Source organism: Miscanthus floridulus, unplaced genomic scaffold (genome assembly GCF_019320115.1).
Source record: "Miscanthus floridulus cultivar M001 unplaced genomic scaffold, ASM1932011v1 fs_675_4_5, whole genome shotgun sequence".
NCBI classification, from domain to species: Eukaryota; Viridiplantae; Streptophyta; class Magnoliopsida; order Poales; family Poaceae; genus Miscanthus; species Miscanthus floridulus.
Genome location: NW_027097099.1, coordinates 2,928 through 17,350, shown reverse-complemented (window position 1 = coordinate 17,350; position 14,423 = coordinate 2,928). Strand labels below are relative to the sequence as shown.

Genomic DNA, 14,423 nt, shown 5'->3' with positions numbered 1-14,423 from the left:
GCTGCAGGTTTGTCAAAGGGAAAAGTTCAGAGCTGTTTGGCTACACTGACAGTGATCATGCAGGAGACATAGAAAAGAGGAAAAGTACTACAGGCACTGTTTTCCTCCTGGGTGACAATCTTGTCACTTGGAGCTCACAGAAGCAAAGGGTAGTATCTCTGTCGTCCTGTGAATCAGAATACATTGCTGCTGCTACTGGGGCATGTCAGGGTGTGTGGTTAAGCAGGCTGCTGGCTGATCTCACTTGCACTGAAGTGAAAAGCTTCAAGATGTTCATTGATAGCAAGTCTGCAGAAGAATTGAGCAGGAATCCAGTCTATCATGAGAGGACTAAGCACATTGATACAAGATATCACTTTATCAGGGAATGTGTCTCTGATGGTGTGGTTCAGCTAGAACATGTGAGCACAAGATGATCAACTAGCTGACATTCTGACAAAACCTTTGGGCAGGATCAGGTTTGCAGAGATGAGAAGGCAGTTGGGCATAGTTAAAGTCTGACAAGATTAAGGGGGTGATTTGTTGATCAGCACCATTCAGTAATCGTTGCCAGAGTTGTGTTCAGGCATGTTCAGTTAAGTAGATGCATTAGGCGTGACATTAGTTGTTTGTTTGATGTAACAGTCATCACGTTGTGTAAGCGTAGAACTAGGACGGGTTGCAGATGTGCACGATCGCGTCCTAGCCGCAGAAGAAGGAGTCGCCCCGTCATGGCCGCGGTCTATGCATGTCGCACAGACGCCGAGAATAATGGTGAGCCGTGCAGTCGTGGAACCGTGACGGGGTGGGGGGGCGAAAGCCGTGTATCCATAAGACCGATCAATGCATCCATGAGCGCTGCGCGTCGCAGTGTGGAAATCCCCTGTGTTCATCCTCTTCCTCGAGCTGTCTCTCTCTCGTGCTCTCGATAGGGTTTTAGTGTGCGTGGTCACCACCTGCCGATGTTGCGCCGTCGCCGTGCTCCTCGCCGGAGCAGCGGTTCCAACAAGCCCGTGAGTTCATTCAATTTCATGCGTGCACTGTAGCTAATACTAATAATTAACTTCCACCCAAATACTAATTATCTGTACTATGTGTTGGGCTGTAGCAGAGGCCAAAGAGGAGAAGAAGGCGGAGGTCCAGGACTGGCACGGCGGTGGCGGCTACCCTGGTGGCGGCGGCGGCGGCGGCGGCTACCCTGGCGGCCACTGCCGGTGGGGTTGCTGCAACCGCGGGTACCATGGCGGCTGCCGGTGCTGCTCTCACCCTGACCAGATACCGGAGCCCATGTACCGCCCTGAGCTCGTCGAGGTCCATAACTGATGAGTTGCTGCTACGTACTATGTCCGGCGATGGGCAGCAGGCACACGTATATATAGTACGTTCGTCCTGCGTAATCAATAAAAGTTTCCATCGTCGTCATGAATGAATGAATGGAATAAAAATAAGAAGGTGGTGCACACTCGTGTGCGTAGTTGGAAACATCGATTTGCGCGGCTGATCGATGTAATGTACTCTTCTATCATGCATCTCATCATGGAATAAATATATTATATATATATATATATATATATATATATATATATATATATAGACACACACACCACAAGGAGACTATCGTTCTTTCTTATTTTATTTTTTCATAAAGCATCGTTCCTTTTTATCATTGTTGTTGTAAAAACACATCACCAATGGTTAAAACCTTTCTCTCTCGTCTCTCCATCTATCATGATCAAGTTGATGCAAGTAGAAGAATGCAAAGGCACAAAGTAGGGAACTATTTCTTTGAATATTAATGATTACAATGTAGGACTCTCATCTATATACGGTCCAAAAGATCTGAGAGTTTAGTAAGATAGAAAACGTAGTGGAATTAGAATTTCTCCTCCTCTTTTCATTTTTGGTTGGTATCCGTATGTTTTATAAAAAAACATAATAGAAAGCGATCGAGGATCCTGATAATTCTTCAAAGTCTGTTGTCCCATGCAAAAAAAGGAAGAAAATGCAAAATAGCAAGGGCACCTAAAACAACTCACAAGCATCAAACTTCATTCCTTGACTGCCGATCAAATATTGGATGGGTAATGTCGAATCATGACAAACAAGCTGGATGTCGAAATCCTTGCCCTTGCGCCTTTGGGCTTGGGCTTGAATTGAGTACTGCTATGTCTTCTCCAAATACTCTTGCCAACCAACTGATATGGCCATGAGGGGGCATTGAATAAGCATTTTCCTAAAACTTACTGTTGACACGAGTATGGTCCCATACTACAAAGAGCTAGAACGCTCGGATTATAAATAGAATGAGATGGCATGATCCTACTAAAACCGGCCTAGCCGATTCTAGGAATCGGCCTAGCCATTTTCATTGGGTTTTGCCTAGAAAAATGTACATAACTATCACACCAATTTTATTGGGTTTTGCCCAGGAAAAGGTACATAACTATCGCCCTTCCACGATGAATGATGACTAGATTTATGATCAAAACCGCAAGGATAACTATCATGCTTTACTTGATAGATAACAGCTAGTTTTTGAGCAAACTAGCAAAGGAATAATCAAAGCACTCATCAGGTAGGGGCCCTCGTCATGGCGTGAACGTGGGCAAGTTTCCCGGTGAGCAAGCCTCGGGTGCGACCCTTGATCGTCAGATCAAGAGACAAACAATTATACATGGTAGGGTGAACTTATCCTGTAAGGGGTCAAAACCCCTTACAAATCACATCAAAATACAACTCTAAACTCGGATTTGCATACCAAAACTGGCTTAGCCGGTTTTTGGGTGGTGTATCTTCCTGAAGCCATAGTTTTCTCATCCAAACTCCAAATTAGAAGTTCTATATATGCATTTCAATCGCCTAGTCAAAAGGAATGCAACAGTGAAATCCATCTTGTCATTTGAAAAGGTTACCAAAAACAAGCCCAGCTAGGCTATTTTTCCCATATCATCCTAGAACGATCCACCTTTTTTGGACACAACTTTGGTTGTCAGCATATGCCCCTTGTTTTTAGTTAAGCTTGCATACTAAAAAACATTCTCTCGGAACCAAATTTGACTCATCATGGTGATTACCTCCAGTGTAGTAACCATGTTTTTGCTTTCGAGGGCAGTGATATAGAACTCCAATGGGCATAGAACTCAATTCTTTCTTCAAGATGACAAATTTTGCTTCATGTCTTCACTCATACCTTTTGATCTCTGCTAGAATCATGTTCAAGATGATGTCTCCATAAATGTCCTATGCTCTCTGTTGGAGCACATATCCTTAAATTCTATAATTCAGTTTTGTCAATCCCCTATACCTGATTTTAAGGGGAAAGGGGAAAGAGGTTCTGGTGGAAATGCTTTAGAGAGGCAAAACAAGAAAGAAATCAGGTTATCTTCCCACTAGACCACAAAGTCATCTCACAATGCTATGGAATTTGACCTTATGTGGATAAAACCGTCTAGATACTATTTTTCTGATTATCGATGCATGCCTTATACTGATGGAGGAGAGTTGTTGTCTAGCTCAGGGTGTTCTCAATGGCAAAATGCAAATGGCTGGCTAGATGAGGCCTAGAAGAAAAACATCGCATTTGAGGGTTGTGCGAGCTGTGAGATAGTTGTTTCTAAAAGATCGTGCTAGACTAGTTGTTCTGAAGTCGCTAGCTGTTTAATCTCTCTCCGTGATAGCCAATAAAATTCTTTCTAGACTAGCTATCTGAGAACCATTGTAGACGCCCTTATCTAGTTCGTCGAGTTGAACATATTTATTACATAATATAAATGCATGCATAGTATCATCATGCCTGTACGATAACCTATTATATTTACAATTTTTGCTACACGTACACGTGTTAATAGTTCATGTGCGCATGCATGCTTCCGAGTCAAACTTGCATGCATATTTCCCACCGAGAGCATGTAAGATTTCAACGGGCAGAGAGATCACGCAGCCACTGGCGGCTGGGCTACTTGCAAGCACGATAGAAGCCAGCGTTAGCTTGGCTGAAATCTGGCTGATGTGGCTGGTTTTTTTGTGAGAGAAAAACACTGCTGGCTGGCTGACTGATTTGACTGATAAATTCAAGCGAACCCTTATAATTATCCATGGGCCCCTAGTAGCCCTGCTACAGTTGCATGCCGACGACGATGGATCTCAGAAAGATCGGTAGCCATATCCAGCCTCCTCGTTCTGCCTATAAATACGCTTGGTTCGCATGCATAGCTTCTCATCACACACTCGCAGTTGATCCAGTACAATTGCAGTTGCAGAGAAAAGAGAGAGATAAACATGGCGTCGTCCAAGCGACTCCTCGTGTTCGCTCTCCTGCTCGCCGCCGTTTTCCTTGTCGCCTCAGCAGCTAACGAGCAAACCCGTGTGAGTTTAATTAGCTTCACTGCTTCAGCTTTCAAGCAAAACAAAGCAAGCTGATGAATCGAAGTAGCTCGCGGTATATACTTACTGTAACTTTGCACTATATGTGTGTACGTAACTACGTATTGATTGGATCATGCAGAACCGAGGAAGGACGACGAGAACAAAGCTGACGTGCAGGACTACCGTGGCGGCGGCTACCCGTACGGCGGCTACCCCGGCGGCGGCTGGCGGGGCGGGGGCGGCTACCCTGGCGGCGGCCACGGCGGCTACTGCCGGCGGGGATGCTGCAACTGCGGGTACTACGGCGGCTGACGGTGCTGCTCGCGCGCCGACGAGATCCCGGAGCCCATGCACCGCCCGGAGTTCACCGAGGTCCACAACTGAAGCCACATCAAGATGCATGGACTCGTATCGTAGCTAATAAGTACTACGTCCATGTCCATAATAGGGCCTACTCTACTACGTCGCCAGCATAGTCTGGTTTTGAATTGAATAAATAAAGATGCATATGCGTCTATGTAAGTGTGTACGTCGTCTTAGTGTGGTGATTGTACTCACTAGCTATTGTCGTCGTGTTGTCTCTTTCTCTTGGTGTTGTACTTGCTTACTTGGACCAAATGGCGTGGTTAATGTACAATGCATGCCATGGAATAAATAAATTAGAGGACATTATACTAATACATAACCTGTTCTTCATTTACATATACACTGATAGATCGACATCGCAAAAAGTTTCAATAATTTGAGATCTATACTTAATTGCTTACACAACGTACCTCTCCTACGAACGAAAACAGAGCACCTGTCATTGATCCAGAAAGAGCATGTTAAATCACATCAAAGGTTATGTCCAGGGCTCCAGGCCTAGTCAGGTCCCATAATAGTTCCAAAAAAATAGGTGGTATGCATGAGTTTTGCAAAGGCATGTCGATTTAGGTTTGCTTAGTTCCTCAAAAAAATTTTATATCATGTCACATCGAATATTTAGACACTTGCATAGAGTATTAAATATAGACTAAAAATAACTAATTGCACATTTTACGAGACGAATCTTTTAAGCCTAATTAGTCCATAATTTGACAATAAAGTACTACAGTAACACATGTGCTAATGACAGATTAATTAGGCTTAATAAATTCGTCTCGCGGTTTACAGACGGATTCTGTAATTTGTTTTTGTATTAGTATCCGAACACCCCATGCAACACCCCCGTATAACACCCGATGTGATATCCAAAAACTTTACACGGATGAACTAAACAAGGCCTTAGAGCACAACAATATAAATTCTTTAAAATTTAAAATTAAGTTTCAAGAGGAACTCGTATCTCAACCAAAACTTGATTTTGTGTACGTACTCTCCTGGTAGCACATTACATATTGATAATAAAGTCAGAAATATATATATATCATATCAAACCTCACACAAGTGAGAAGGAGTACAACCATCAGGTATAAACCGCAAACCTTGGCTGCAAATTTCTAACACTGCTAAGGTCTGTTTGGTTGATCCACTGTGCAAATTAAACTGTGTAAGATTGAGCAGAAAACCCCAAAACACTTGTTCAAAAATTGTATTATTTCAGAATTATTGGTTTGGAACATTGTAAAAAGGCAGTTCAGCTTAACTTCACTCAACAATGTGAGCCACAATTTTACAAATGCTGGAGAAAACAGAGGCTGAAGATTGAGGAAAAAGAAAGGAGGGATTTTGATGCTATCATCATTTACTTTTCAGCAGGAACAGGAAAAAAAGACCGGTCAAAGTTGTTTACTTGATTAAAGATGACATACAGAGTATTGCCTAGCACACTTCTTCGCATACTCCTCAGATCAGGAAGCGTAGACAAGACAACCTCAGAAAGCCACAATAGAGTATTGTCTCTTCAGTCTTGCATTGGCTCTCTTATTTTCATTTTAGACGATGGTTCTTCCTTTTGGTTCCAGATTGAGCCTCACAAGTTGCGTTTCGGTTCTGTCTCTGCATACCCCCATGCGACCATTTCTGTGCCCGTTTGCAGAGAGCTGACTGCTGACACATCTCTCTTCCCTGCTGCCAATACACTGAAAGAGAGAACCTTACATACAGATACAGATGAACCGTAACAGTACCCATCACAAGGCATCATGCTCATGCATGCATGCTGCAGGGTCAAATGCTGGATATGTCAACTCAAATAATGGAGCTGCACTAATTAGGCAAGCAGGCAGGCCAAGCCCACACAACGAGAAGGACCACCCCACTCACGAGGCCCAAATCCAAGGCCCAGAAATATGAAAATACTTCTGATGATCTTGATCTATCAGTCTAGCAAAATATTTTTGGTTTTATTCTCACATTTGCATACACTTAGCTTACAAGATTAGGTTGCGCAATTGTGCGCACTGTTTCCTAGTAAACAAACTTGAATTGCTGCTATTTGTCTTTGGCATGCAAAGAATGAAATCAACTATATATGTTACCCAAAACTTTCTTCTTTGCAGCTCCCTTGGATTTCTTTGCCTCAGCATTTCTGAAATGCCCTTGATAAACCAGTAACTTAACCGCGAATGCCTAGTCAGCCATGACATTCTTATCAAGTGGTCGTTTTGGAGACACCATCTTCGACGCCTCCTTCAAAATCCTCTTCTGCTTCCTCCTCGCCTTCCTCTTCCTCTGGAAGAGCATCCTGTGGTCCTGGACATTGGTAAGGCCCTTGATTCTGCAGGCTCCAGTACATGATGCTTGCAGTAAGGGTGAGGATCATCTTTGGGTTCACCTGCCACGACAGTGCAAACAGAAAAAAAAAATACTGTTCTTTTCACTGCCTCATAGGATGGACGACGGAGGTTGAGCTGAGAGAGACCACTGGTATGCCCAGTGTTGATTTATATAAGCTTGTTATAAGGAAGTTATTGTTTATATATCATTTTTGCCGAAATTATATGTGCAACTAATACAGCATTCCCTTGTTACCTCCATTATGTCTTCAGGCAGCAAGAAGACAGTGCAACCTAGCTTCCTAGCAACACTGATTATGTATGTTGCATTCAGCTTCCTCTCGTCCTCTGCAACCATGAAAGCAAATGACATGGTACTCGTGAAAATTCACAGGATAACACAATATATACATGAAATTGATACAAACCATCCTCCCCCTTCTTCACCATGTTCCAGTCAACAACCCTGCTCTGCACAGCACTTAGGAGCTCAAGAAAGAACACCCCATCTGCTATTGTTTTGTCCTAGAGAATCAATAGGACAGCTTAACGTTATGCACATAACAGGATAGCTCAATTTAGCCAAAATGGTGAAGGTCGGTCGATGAACCTTGAAGCTTTCAATATGGGAAGTTTTGCCTGATTCCTTGACCTTGTTATTAGCCCAAATGAGAATATCAGCATCTGTGATCTCTCTCTCTTTAGAGTGGGATCTCAAGTTCTTTAGCAATTGTAGGATACTAGTCCTCATGAGTTGCCACAGGAAAGCTGGGAGTAAAAAAACACTCAATGAAGTAATCGGAGCATTTTTTTTCTCCTCTTGTACGAAATTTAAGCCTTAAATATCCCCAAAAAAAGTAATTTAAGCCGCCTCCTCACATATATATTTGCTCCCTTTCTTTTTCTTTTTCCTTTTAGATAATAGACGTTATTATAGAAGCAGTTGAACCTTGATAGGTTAAAATAACATAATCTATCCATAATAATAAGTGAAAATGTGAACAACTTTTTAAAAGAAATCTGGAGCATCAAAGCAACAATTGGAATAAGATCAAAGAAGCTTATATATAAACATGTATTTACCTAGAATTAGTTTCTTATTTCCTTGCACAATGTCATTTCCTGCTACATTCACCAGAGAAAAGTTTAACTCCTTCCCGATTTTGATAACCTGATTGCAGTTTTCAACCTTTCTAAATGGCATAATAATTGGTGGTTTAGATGCATGCTTCCAGTTAACTGACCCAGGAGAAATTTTGTCAAGAACCTCTAGCATAACCCATCTGCAAATAAACTTCGGTAAGGTAGCAACATATATACCAAAAAAGCTAAGGTCATTTTTTCTTAGAGATAAATCTTACCCAGTCCTAACATCCTCAAACAAATGGTTCACATAAGTTGGAATTCCAAGACTGTTGATCCATAGGCGAAATGCTCTCTCTTCCCTGGATGCCTCCACATCATCAGGAGTATCTTCATGAACGGGAGCCACAGTGTTGGTTGATAGACCATTTCTGCACAAGTTTGTAATCGTTCCAAACTAAATGCATTAACAAAGGGAGAAATGTTGTTCGTAGTTTAGGCAGATATGATGAAGAGCCATGCTCTTTTCTTTTAGAGGAGTAACTGAATAAACATTCATCATTCACTGTGGTGTGAATGCTATTGCAGTCCATGTAAATCAGTACTAAGTGTATGAAAAACTAAATGAAAGACGTGGCAGAGACATGATATGTATTTCAGTTGTTTTTCCTGTATTTGCACATTCAAACGATAATCAATATAATGATAGACATCTGTCCGTGTGTACTAAATAACTTTCCTCAAAACTAAAAATAAGAACAAAATTTTGCATGTCACGGGTATCTTCTCTATATTTGCACATTCATACGATAATTTAGTTAATAAATATGCCTTGCTAGTTAGACATATATACTTATTTTATACGAAATTCGTTCATTTGTTTTTATTATCATCAAATGTTGAGTAATCTAGCTGCTAAAAAATGGAACAGCAATGCTAGGGAGATAATATAATTCAAAACCATGTACACTGTTAACAAAAATAGAGAAGATTTTCCATACAATGCATTTGAAAGGTTCAATTTCAACAATATCAAAATATTGTAATGTGTTCATGGTGAAGACATAGGCAAGAGGTATAAGTATAACACATGCTAGTTAATTGCTGAACTTCATTGTGAGTTCTTGACAACCTAAGATACAGGCATAGGAAAGGTCATTTCTCTCTACGTACTTACCTGTTTTGGAATATTTGAGCAACAAATGCCAAGTTAAGATTGGCCGAACCTTCAACAATATCTTTAGACGTTACATATCTTGTACAATCGAGCTTTTCTGCTGTTTCAAGTACTTTCTGCGCCCTCTCCTTTGGATCTGAAGTTTCTATCATGGTTTTTGAGCTAAGCTCTGGAGCAAGGGTGCTGAGAAGGTAAGCATACGCTTCACCATCCTGCATGTAGGCTATCCATAAGATACAGAACAACAAAATTACCCATAGTCATTATCACCATGTGTGCTAGCACTATTGGAAAATGTGGTGAATATATCAAGTGATTTGACAGCCACACATGGTGCAGTTGTTTCTGTCTATAAGGAAATGTCTTTTCCTAAATGCTACAGGTTGTCTAGGAGACATTTGTCTATAAGGAGAGTCATGTGGAGGTGTATGACAATGAATAATATCCAGGTGTACTAAGATATACATACCTTCACATCAGTAGAGAAATTTGTCACAGTTTTTTTATACCCTGCTTTCTTGAGATGGAAGTTCATCCATTTAAGCAACATTTTATCTGGTGCTAAGGTGACCAGCTCCTCTGCTTCCTATATAGCATCATGGCAGCACCAAATTAGCAATATTTTGTCAGTGAACAACAAATTAACCCTGATTCAACTCTTTTTGTAATAACCATGTATATATGTAGATAGTTCTTTCTGCACATGCAAGACATTTAAATTCATGATGATCCAAACCTTGCCATTATCATCAGCCACCAACTCTGCCAATTGAGGTGTTTTCTTTATGTCTAGATCAGCTAGTAGTTGAATCTGAGACAGGGTCAGTGAAACACATTGTGAACCACTGTATAGTTGCTTGCAAATGATGTAGCAATTCAAAACTATACCGCTGAAGATTTCTTTACTAATTGCTAATTGATATAATAATATTTGTGCGCACGCACCTTTATGATCTGGCATAACAGCCCAAGAACTAGATGAGGCTGCACAGAAGCATAAGATATTTAGTCCCCAAATGATGTAACTGATAAATTGCAAATTGACTACCAAAGTGATAATGCTTATCTCATCCATTATTGTAACACCCTAAAATTTGAAATTATTTTAAAAATAGTAAATTTGATTTAAATATGCAATTATATGTGCAATTCAAATTAGGAAGTAATATTTCTTTTATAAAATTAAAAGAAAATACAAGAATAGAAACATGTGATGCATTTATGCTATTGTGTATTTATTTCTGTGACGGGTGTTTTATTCAAATGCTAAAAGATTCTAAAAACCTTTTGAAAATGAGTTTGAAAAGTATTTATAAAAAGGAAAAGGAAATTTCCTTCCATTCCTCCCCTTCCTCTCATTCGGCCCATGGCCATTTTTCTTCCCGCGGCCCAGCACCGCAGCCAGCAGCCCAGCTCGCCTCCCCCTTTTCCCGCTTGGCCCAGCTCGTGCCAGCCGCCCAGCCGCGCCAGCCCAGCCGCGCGCACCGTGCCGGCCCAGCCTCGCCGCACCAGGCAACTGCCGCGCCCAGCAGCTGACGCCCGGGTCCCACCTGTCGGCGCCGTCCCCTACCCCGCGCGGCTCGGCAACCGCCCGCTCCTGGCGCTGCAGCAACCGCCGCCACGACGCGCGTCGTGGGCGCGTCCTCCCGTTGCCCTCGGCCTCGTTAAAAGGCAGCCGAGCCCCCCCCCCCCCTCGCGCGCCCCCTGCTGCCCCCGCTCCGTTTTCGCCTCGTCCCGGCCGCAACTGCCGCACGGAGGAGCCCCGCCGACCTCCGACCTCGCCGTCCGCGTCGCCGTCGTCTCCGAGCCAGTCTCCACCTCCGATTCTCGCCTGTGGTGAGCTCGCCGTGGCCCCCTCTCTCTCCCCATGCGTTTCAATTCGAGTTTCGTGGCTTTTAGCGCCCGTTCCGCAAGCGTCCGCGAGCTCCATGCCGCCGGCCATGGCGCCCGCACCCCGACTTTCCCCTCCGGCCGTCTTCTCGGCATGGCCACGAACCCCCTTAACCCCCCGATCTCACGGGTGTCCTCGGTGATCTTTTTGGTGGACCGTAGGCCCCTTACCGAGCTCGCCGGCGTGATCTTTGCCGCCGGCCATGGCAAGCCTCGCCGGCGTCACTGTTCCGGCCGGCCGAAACCTCCCAGGCTAATCCGAACCGTCCATCACGCGATCAACGGCCGGAAATAGAAGATACCCCTTCGGGGGTAAATTTGCTAAAGAGTCCCTGGATCTTTCTAAGTCCTAACCCGCCGTCCTTAGCGTATTTCCCCGAATGCGCAATCCTGTTTAGAAAGCGTAAACCTCACTGTTTAAGTCAAAAGTACGCTTTCAGTATTTACAGAAATGCCATTTGAACTGTTTCGCTTATAAAATTGTCGTTTTAGCTCCGAATTGATCCATTCAAATCGCGTTAGCTTCGTAATTTCATAGGCTACATGTTAGAACTACTGTTAATCAAGTTTGGAACTTTTTAATTTCATGATTAGAATTAATTAAATATAGGGCTATAGGAAAACCCGTTTTAATCACAACTTTCGCATTTTAGCTCCGTTTTTCGTGAACTTCGCGTTGACGTGATCGTAGAGAAACGTAGATTAGTTTTACAAACATTTTATCTTGTTTTCAATACTGTTGGTGTACTGTTCTAATGATAGGAATGTTTGCTTTGCATGAATGCTTTTGGAATGTTGTATGTTGTCGTGTTGGTCGCGTTCAGACGGTGAGGAAAACGTTGGAGACCAAGAACTCTTCGATGACCAACAGGACCAGCACAAGTTTGTGAACCAAGGCAAGTATAACATGGGCCTTCCTTGATGTCCTATTTCACTTTAATCAATTACTCATTTGCATGTGTCTAATTTTGATAACCGTAAGGATATCCTAGTGATTGTTATCCTGTTCCTTGTCTCCTATGGGTTAAATGCATATGGGTAGATTGCTAGTGCTCTAACTGAACTTGATATACATATAGATGAATGATACTATGGAACAAAGTGAGTAACATGAATTATAACAACTGTTCCATAGGGCGAAAGTGCAAATGACCTTTGTTCATGTTGCTCCCGGCCCTCCATAAGGACTTATCTGTCGGCAAAAGCTGGGACTGACAGTGCAACCGGGAGAGTCATATGGCTCTGACTTTAGCTCAGTAATAGGAACCTTTCCTAGCTGGTTAGAGGTTACCTTTTTGGCGCAAATGGGGCTTGCCACTTTGGGTATAGGGCTGCCTCTGTTCCTATGAGTATAGCCGCGATGGATTTGTGCCATAGGAAAGGGGGGTCCCTACATCTGCCTGCCAAGGAAACCTTGCGGCCCTAACTTGTTAGGGAAACCTATGAAATGGCTTCATAGTGTACCCTGCCCGCTCACCTTGGTAGTGACATGGGAGTAATTAACCCGGGCGTATGGGGATCACGACTCGCGGTGAATGTGCACCACCTCTGCAGAGGGTAACAAACTGTTATAACAGCCGTGCTCACGGTTACGAGCGGCCCAGAAAACTCACAGAATAACTGGTTAATTGTTGATGATCGTTTAAAGTTGTTCAATGATGATATATGGTACACCTGACCCCGATATTTGTTCTTATGGGAATTAAATGGGAGCTTAAGCATAACTTGATAATACTTGAGAATAAAAGTTTGACCTATTAAAAATGCTGACTACAGTAAACCAGAGTCTATCCTTTTTGAGCTTCATAACCCCATGTTAGCTTGCTAAGTACGGAATGTACTTACACTTGTTTATTTTCTTTACTTGGATAAAAATCCCGGATGGGTAACAGATGACAACGGGTATGAGGATTTCCCGGAGGATTATTAGGCTTGTGGTCAACCAGTTGACCTTCCCTGTGATGACGGCCACGAGAGTTCATTCTATTTTTATTATTCCGCTGTGATGTAGGAGACTAAGTTCTATTATAACTCTGATGTATGAGACACTGTGATGATACTATTGTAATTTGTCAGCTTGTGTGTGTGATTGATTCCTGGGCACACACGAGTTTTGTGCATTCAATTTTATCCTAAAAATTGGGTGTGACAAGGACAAAACTAAAGTGTACTATAATTTGAAATGGAGGGGTCACCTTAACATTGAGAGGATTGAAGAATGCATCCCAACATTGTGATAATTCCTTATTTTATCCTTTTTCCCTTTCTCATCTTTGTTTACTTTTATCATTTTATGCAGATTGCTATTGTCTGAAACAAATAATGGAGTTTTGAATTTTTTTCTGAATATTATGAAATTTTTGAAAGAGATATAAGCTATTTTACCATGAAATTAGCATCTGTCCACTAATAGCTTAAATAACATTGCAGTTGTTTCCTCTATGGGCTGAAAGTGACAGAAGTTATGGCGGACTAAGTCTACTATCTGAGGATGTTGGTCAAGTATTTGCAATTACAGGTATATAAATATTGTTTTGAGATAAGGTATAATTAAAAATTATTATCAACCATACCATGTTATTAATAAATTTGCTATTCTTGATAAAATCTTAGTATATTTGGTATATATAACGCGCGTGATATATTTGTGATGAGCCTCTCAGGCAGTATATAAAGAGGATGGGGACTTAGACGGCAAGGTGCCTCTTAGATACATATTTGCGTAACAGATTACAATATTTTAACTACTAAATGTATTATAATTTCACATCCCCACACTCATAGCACGAGCATCACAAATGGTCTGAATAGAGAAGTCAAAGACTGGCATCTCTCACAGCCGTATTATAGATGCTGCGACTAGATTAGGAATTGAGAATTAGCTCATGCAGATGATAGCTCATTTTATTGCCAAAGTAACCGAGGTCGAGGTGGACATGTTTCAACTTGTGCAGGGAGGAGTAGGTCAAAATCATCAATAGAGGCACACAAGTACACACAATCAAAGGCTTCTCACTGATGATTGCAGCACGCCATTGAAAAAGATCTAGTTGGCTAGAGGAGGGGGTTGAATATCCTATCAAAAAAGTTGTACAAAAGCACAAACTAAAGCAAAGTGGTTAAATAAAAACACAATCCTAATAGCCACTACTTTGCCTAGCCTACTCATAGCAAAGCAAGCCTCCTAAACAATTCTAGTAACAAGGCGAACTACCACTAGAGCACGTCAA

The 14,423-nt window shown here is 42.2% G+C and overlaps 1 protein-coding gene and 1 pseudogene across 1 annotated transcript; one reads left to right on the top strand and one right to left on the bottom strand.

The window, feature by feature from the left end:
- Positions 1 to 4,257: 4,257 nt before the first annotated feature.
- LOC136532642 (glycine-rich protein 3 short isoform-like) lies at positions 4,258 to 4,728 on the top strand (annotated as a pseudogene).
- A 1,941-nt stretch (positions 4,729 to 6,669) lies between these two features.
- On the bottom strand, positions 6,670 to 10,378 carry LOC136532645 (fimbrin-5-like). Its single transcript, XM_066525243.1, has 11 exons — positions 10,352 to 10,378; positions 10,249 to 10,287; positions 10,040 to 10,114; positions 9,773 to 9,889; positions 9,304 to 9,515; positions 8,405 to 8,557; positions 8,127 to 8,326; positions 7,654 to 7,811; positions 7,472 to 7,568; positions 7,300 to 7,391; positions 6,670 to 7,102 (listed from the first exon to the last, which is right to left on the bottom strand). Exons 1-11 carry the CDS (start codon positions 10,376 to 10,378, stop codon positions 6,920 to 6,922), a joined length of 1,353 nt encoding a protein of 450 aa, XP_066381340.1. The 3' UTR covers positions 6,670 to 6,919.
- Between the last annotated feature and the right edge of the window lie 4,045 nt (positions 10,379 to 14,423).

What these genes read in the sequence shown, in the direction of transcription:
- LOC136532645 (XM_066525243.1), bottom strand. Translation starts at nt 10,378, where the DNA reads ATGGATGAGATAAGCATTATCACTTTG. An exon ending in GCTCAAATATTCCAAAACAG is followed by an intron (nt 8,558 to 9,303) that starts GTAAGTACGTAG and finishes AAACTTGTGCAG; the next exon opens with AAATGGTCTATCAACCAACA. An exon ending in AAATAAGAAACTAATTCTAG is followed by an intron (nt 7,812 to 8,126) that starts GTAAATACATGT and finishes TTTTACTCCCAG; the next exon opens with CTTTCCTGTGGCAACTCATG.